The sequence below is a fragment of the Hyperoodon ampullatus genome, assembly GCF_949752795.1.
Source record: "Hyperoodon ampullatus genome assembly, chromosome: 10".
Lineage (NCBI taxonomy): Eukaryota > Metazoa > Chordata > Mammalia > Artiodactyla > Ziphiidae > Hyperoodon > Hyperoodon ampullatus.
In genome coordinates, this window is record NC_136923.1 from 75147401 (window position 1) to 75154067 (window position 6667).

The 6667-nt window shown below is 58.6% G+C and overlaps 1 protein-coding gene across 2 annotated transcripts; it reads left to right on the top strand.

Annotated features, from left to right (window-relative positions):
• Positions 1-340: 340 nt before the first annotated feature.
• SLC29A1 (solute carrier family 29 member 1 (Augustine blood group)) lies at positions 341-6667 on the top strand. Of its 2 annotated transcripts, none has more exons than XM_079712437.1 (12): positions 341-384; positions 2302-2383; positions 2498-2700; positions 2805-2944; positions 3228-3362; positions 3455-3552; positions 3700-3778; positions 4185-4309; positions 4886-4994; positions 5240-5325; positions 5761-5960; positions 6287-6667. In XM_079712437.1, the coding sequence occupies exons 1-12, from the start codon at positions 356-358 to the stop codon at positions 6396-6398; spliced, it is 1398 nt and encodes a 465-aa protein (XP_079568563.1). In that variant the 5' UTR covers positions 341-355; the 3' UTR covers positions 6399-6667. The 2 variants fall into 2 exon arrangements, with proteins under 2 accessions (XP_079568563.1, XP_079568564.1); XM_079712438.1 differs by having other exon boundaries at positions 4212-4309.

Genomic DNA, 6667 nt, shown 5'->3' on the forward strand with positions numbered 1-6667 from the left:
CTCTCCACCCTCCTGTTTCCTTGCTTACAAACTGCTTCAACTGCTGGATAAAAATAGCGGCGGCAGTGGCCAGGCCAGGCCGGGAGCCAGGTAGAGCCTGAGCAGGCAGGGGGGCCCAGCGGGCCAGGCCCAAGGGGTCAGAGGGAGCAGTCCTGAGAGGCAGGGCCGGGAGTGGGGCCTTCTGGACTCTTCAGCCTGCCCGTTCTGTCCGCCCTGCCCTCCTCACCCCCCAACCAAGAGTCTGCAGAGGCCTGTGGGGAAGCAGGGCCAAGACAGGACCTCACACTGCTTCTGCCCCCAGCAAGCACCGGAGGGAGGAAGCTATCAGCCAGGCATAACCAAGAACGCCATCACCATGACAACCAGTCACCAGCCTCAGGACAGGTACTGGGGGACCTGGGCTGTGAATCCAGGGGAGTGGAAAGGGGTCTCCAGGAGGCTGGGTGCCATATCCTTTGGAAGTTGGGGTTGCCACCACTGACGGGCCTTCCAGCTATGAGGTAGCTATGAGTCAGGTCTGTATCAGGGGTGGGGGCCCTTCGTGCTGTGGCTGGGTGCTGATGGGGGTGTCTCCGGTGAGGCCCAGGGTGGTGGGCAGCAGCCCCTCCCTGGCCTGTCAGAGTTTCCAGTGTCACTCTTCAGCAGCTTCCAGCTCCTGCCACCACCGTGGGGAGACATCTGGCAGCACGCCTCATTTCTGAGCTGGCCGGCTGGCAGGGCTGGCCTCTGCCTCACCCTGATCCTCACTCTGACCTCCCTTTCACTTCCCCACCTCGGGAGCCTAGGAGTTCCCTCCAGTTAGACCTGCATCCATGATCATGCATGTGTGTTTTGGGGGAAGAGGTTGTAGCTGGATGCAAGTTCTCCCAGGAGTCTAGGCCCCCAAAAAGTTGATGAAGCCGTGCCTGGGGTCCAAAACAGCCTTCCACCCAGGCCCCCCAATCCCATCACCGCTCCCCTGCCCATCCTGTCCCCCTGTGCCAAAGGCCATGGAACTAGGCCACTTCTAGCTGTGGGACCTTGGGCACTTAGCTTTATCTCTCTGAAACCATCTCCCACCTGTAAAAGAGATGTGAGGTTTACTTGGGTGGGAGGGAATTTAAGGACACATAGTAAGTACAGGCCCCAAGCTGTTTGGTTGGTTCCCTCCCCGGTGTCTTTTGTTCCCAGGCTGCCTGCCGCCCTATCCCAGCACCCCCACCTGGTGGCAGCTCTCTGAACCCCTTCCCCTTCTCCATTGGCCTTGTGGCACTCACCCAGCCCCACTCTGGCCCTCTGTCCTGTGGGACCTTGGCTGGGAATTCTCCCTTCCTTTGGGCCTCTCGATCAAGGCTTCACCTCTCTTCCTCAAGGTGGGGAATATATGAGGGAGATGGGGGAGCTGCACTTGTCAGGGCTCAGACCTGCCCACTTGGGGTGCTTACCCAGGCCTCCACCTGGTGCGGCCAGGCCCTGCGCTCTGGCTAGACCCATCTGCTCATTGCCTTGGGCTTGTCCCTGCCAGCTCTGTGAAGAAAGCAGGTGTGGGCTCTGGGGAAAGTATGGCAGACACATCTGGAGACCACAGTGGGCGGGCCCAGGGCTGTCTGGGGAAAGCTGTCCCATCCCAGACAGGCCCTGAGGTGTAGGGCTTGGGGCAGTGACCTGGCCCAGGCTGGGTGGTGCTTATTTACACTCTGGGGCCCAGATGATGTCCAGTGGCCTGGTCCCTCCTGGCCTCTCCTACGTGGTGCAACCTACAAAGCTGGTTCTGTCTAGGCCAGGAAAAAACAGCTCCCTCACTTCCCAGATGTCCCAAGGCTCCCTGCCTGCCTGCCCTCCTAGATCCAGAATGGTCTGGGAGTTTCCTGGCCTCAGAATCCTCTTTGGAGAGCCACACGGCCCTGCCCTGACAGTGTAATCACTTCCAGCCTGCCTGGCGGGGGTGGAAGACTTGTGTTTGCTTTCTCACTCACCCTCCCACCCCTAGCCTTTAGCAGGATTTCCAAAACCACCTCCGGATGTGTGGGTCACACTGGTTCCCAAGCCTGCAGTGTCCCCTGAGTCTTTGGGGCTGAGAATGGTCCTTTTGGCCATGCCCTTCGGTCCTATGTCCCTGGTCCCCTTCCCTCTCGGGACTCATCTGTGCCCTCTCCCCCATCCCAGGCCACCTCTCCCTCCACATACACAAATGGGAGGATGCATGCCCTGTGCCCTGGGACAGCTGGAGAGATAGAAGGGGAGGGGGCTGCCCCAGGTTTGATTTGGGAAGGAGGGTGGGATGGTGAGTCACCTGGCCTCACTTTCCCCTTCCATCCCCAGGTACAAAGCCGTCTGGCTTATCTTCTTTACGCTGGGTCTGGGGACGCTGCTACCCTGGAATTTTTTCATGACAGCCACTGCGGTGAGATGTGTGGGATGGGCTTCCGGGGGCATGTCCACTGGGCACGTAGGGCCTGGATCTGTGCTGTGGGCACGGGGAGAGAGGTTCTAACACTCCTCTGTGCAACCCTCACAGTATTTCACAAACCGCCTGGACATGTCCCAGAATGCGTCCTTGGTCCCTGCTGAACCGAGCAAGGACATCCAGGCTTCGGCCAGCCCCTCAGCACCCTTGCCAGAGCGGAACTATCTCAGCGCCATCTTCAACAACGTCATGACCTTATGTGCCATGCTGCCCCTACTGCTGTTCACCTGCCTCAACTCCTTCCTGCATCAGAGGTGAGTGCCTGGGCCCCCACCCTGACCCCTCACTGCCTCCTGCCCTCCCTGGGCTGAGCCCCTGGCTTTACCACCCGTCTCTGCCATCGTGGCCTCTCTGGCAGGATCCCCCAGTCTGTGCGGATCCTGGGCAGCCTGGTGGCCATCCTGTTGGTGTTCCTGATCACTGCCATCCTGGTGAAGGTGCCCCTGGATGCTCCGCCCTTCTTTGTCATCACCATGATCAAGATCATGCTCATTAACTGTAAGCGGGGCTGGGTGGGGACCTGGGGCAGAGAACTTCCCACATACCTGCCCCTTTCTTTCACACCCACAGTTGGCCAGAGAGAAATCTCTTCCTCCCTCTGGGTGGTCAGGATTCAGAAGCCTGAGCGGGCATGGACCAGGTGTGGGAGAGGAGGCCCTGGGAGTGGGGAGAAAAGGGCTGCTCAGCGTCAAGACTTACTGGGAGTAAAGCAGGAATTACAGGGGCCCCGGCCACCCACCCGGCTCCTCCCTCCCCTGCTGATGCCCACCCTGTTCCCCAGCGTTCGGTGCCATCCTGCAGGGCAGCCTGTTTGGCCTGGCCGGCCTCCTGCCCGCCAGCTACACAGCCCCCATCATGAGTGGTCAGGGCCTGGCAGGCTTCTTTGCCTCTGTGGCCATGATCTGCGCCATCGCCAGTAAGTCTCGCCATCTGTCCGCCTGTCGCCCTGGTTGTTGTGGGGAGAAGGGGACGGGGCCTGTCTCTGATCGATGACACCCTCCACCCCAGGTGGCTCGGAGCTGTCGGAAAGTGCCTTCGGCTATTTTATCACAGCCTGTGGGGTTATCATTTTGACGATCGCCTGTTATCTGAGCCTGCCGAGGCTGGTGAGCTCTTGGAGAACACCGGGTTTGGGGTCTAGGGCGGGTCCAGGACTCCAGATCAAGGGTGTTCTGGGTATGAAACCTGGGGGAGGTGGAAATTCTGGAGATTCTGCTTCTGAATCCACCTTCCTGGTCTCCCTCACTTGATAGGAATTCTACCGCTATTACCAGCAACTCAAGCTCGAAGGGCCCGGGGAGCAGGAGACCAAGCTGGACCTCATTAGCAAAGGTCTGAAGAGCCTGAGGAAGCTGGGGTGGAGGACAGTCTGCCCAGCAGGGAGGCAGCATGAGCTGAGGGCAAGAATGAGCATGCTGCCAGAGGCGAGAGGGACCAGGGGTGGGGTGAGGGTTAACAATAGTAAATAGGGGCTGGGATAGAGAAGCTGGGGGGAGATCCTGGGTGGCCTCGAATGCCTGAGGACATTGGGAAGCAATTTCAGATTCTTGGACAGGGCGTAACCTGACCTGAGGCTCCTGGGAGAGGTCAGGGGACTTGCACAGTGGGAGTTCGAAGGCCGTCGGGCTAAGTGTCAGGGCGCGGCTGTGCACTGGTTAAGGGTATGTCCACCCCCAGCTGACCCCAGCCCTTTTGGGGATTGTGTCATCTTTTGCCCTGTCCTTCCCACAACTTGAAGATCCTTGCACAACCTGTCACCCCCCAGGAGAGGAATCAAAAGCAGGCCAAGAGGAGGCTGGAGTTTCAGCCCCCAACTCTCAGCCCGCCAACGAAAGCCACTCTGTCTGCGCCATCCTCCGAAATGTATGTGGGGCTTGGGCATCCTGCCTTCTACCCCTCACCCTCTTTCTCTCCTTTTGTTCCTTTCCCCACCCCACCCTCCCCCTTCCCGGCACTGCCCATCCTCTCCCTTTTTTTTTTTTTTTTTTTAAATTAATTATTTATTTATTTTGGCTGCTCCGGGTCTTAGTTGTGGCACTTGGGATCTTTGTTGCATCATGCAGGCTTCTTAGTTGCAGCGTGCATGCGGGATCTAGTTCCCTGACCAGGGATGGAACCCGGGCCCCCTGCATTGGGAGCGTGGAGTCTTACGCACTGGACCACCTGGGAAGACCCCATCCCCTCCCTTTCTGCGTGGAGACTGGCCACTTTCCTGGATTCTCGTGTGTGTGTGTGTGTGTGTGTGTGTGTGTGTGTGTGTGTGTGTGTGTGTTGGGGAATCTTGGTTCTTTAATGATGCACAACCACCATGAGGACACAGACCTCTGTGCGTGTGTGTGTGTGTGTGTGTGTGTGTGTGTGTGTGTGTGTTGGGGAATCTTGGTTCTTTAATGATGCACAACCACCATGAAGACACAGACCTGAGTCCCTTTCCTCCAGATCTTAGTCCCGGCTCTCTCCGTCTGCTTCGTCTTCACCATCACTATTGGGATGTTTCCTGCCGTGGCTGCTGAGGTCAAGTCCAGCATTGCGGGCACCAGCGCCTGGAGTGAGGACCCCATGGGTTCCCAGGATGGGGAAGGATAGGGGCTCCAGCAGGGCTAGGACTCCAGGGGAGGGGAGCCTCGACTGCTGTCTCCCCAGCCAGACTCTCCTGGTCCATTTGCCCTTCCCTGAGCTGGAAGCATCTCCATCTTACAGCTGGGAGAACTGAGTCCCAGTGAGGGTCAGGGTTGTAGATTCTGCCTCTCTTGGACCTGCTAACCATTCCCTAATCTACTCTTTCTCTTCCAGGAGACTACTTCATTCCTGTGTCCTGTTTCTTGACTTTCAATATCTTTGACTGGCTGGGCCGTAGCCTCACAGCCTTCACCATGTGGGTAAGTGAAGGAAGGGCGGGCACCAAGACCCTGTGAGAGGGGAGAGTCCAGCCTGAGGCCCAGAGAGGGAACCAAGAAAGTATGGGGGAAAGGCGACCATGCTTTTTTAAAAACCAAGACACAATCTACGTATAGTAAGGTGTACAAGTTGTAGGTGTACAGCTTAATGACTGTATATACGCACACAAGTAAACATACACACCCCCCTGATAAGCACCACCCAGGTCAAGATGTAGAACATGGCCAGCACTCTAGAAGGCTCTATCATGCCCCCTCCCAGTCAGTACCCCTGAAGGGTAACTAGGCTTTGAGATTTCAATTCAGATCCTGAGGGGCCCCAAATGGAGCTCTGGGGGCCTTGGTTGGAGCCCTGGGGGCCTGGGTGTGCCCTGGGGGCTGGCGCAGCCTGACTGAGACACTGCCTGGTCTCCGCAGCCTGGGAAGGACAGCCACTGGCTGCCGATCCTGGTGCTGGCCCGGCTGGCCTTCGTGCCCCTGCTGCTGCTGTGTAACGTCCATCCCCGCCACAGCCTGGCTGTGGTCTTCGAGCACGATGCCTGGTTCATCTTCTTCATGGCTGCCTTCGCCTTCTCCAACGGCTATCTCGCCAGTCTCTGCATGTGCTTTGGGCCCAAGTGAGTGGGGAGTGTGGTGGTCTTAGGAGGGGGCTAGTGCTCCAGTGGGGGACACTCAATAGAGGGAGAGAGGGCAAAAGAAGATTCCCGATCCTGGAGCTCAGGGTTTCCAGGCTGAGAGAGGAGCCCGCTGGCCCTAGGGTCCCAGGCAGTCGTGGGTGGGAGAGGGGTCGGGTGAGGGAGCGGCTCCCAGGGAAAGGTAGAGACAGCCCCAGTACACATCCCCCCAAGAGGGGACGTACGACAGGTGGGTAAGCAGAATTAGATGCTCTGGGTGGAGCTGGGGTAGGGGCCATCCTAAGGTAGGCTCGCCCTCCCTCCTTTAGGAAAGTGAAGCCAGCCGAGGCAGAGACAGCTGGAGCCATCATGGCCTTCTTTCTGTCTCTGGGCCTGGCGCTGGGGGCTGTCTTCTCCTTCCTGTTCCGGGCAATCGTGTGACCGAGGATGGACGGAAGGATGGCACTGGCCGCCTGCTCCTGCCTTCCTTTTCCTTCAGGGATGGGCAGGGGACCTCTGGAGGTTTTCTCTTCTAGCTGACTTCTGCTGTCTCACGGCCTGTGCCGGGCCCAGCATCCAGGCCTGGAGGAGAGAGCCTCTGAGGATGGACGGTGGGGACACTGTGGGCCTGAGGGTCAGAGTTGAGGGAGGGGACACGGCCTCTGTGTCTGCTCATGTGCCCCCCCCACCCTCGCACTTGGCTCTGATTG

Coding starts and splice junctions, on each gene's coding strand:
- SLC29A1 (XM_079712437.1), top strand. CDS start 356: ATGACAACCAGTCACCAGCCTCAGGACAG. Junction 4,310..4,885: donor TCTGCGCCATCCTCCGAAAT/GTATGTGGGGCT, acceptor CCTTTCCTCCAG/ATCTTAGTCCCGGCTCTCTC. Junction 4,995..5,239: donor TGCGGGCACCAGCGCCTGGA/GTGAGGACCCCA, acceptor TTTCTCTTCCAG/GAGACTACTTCATTCCTGTG.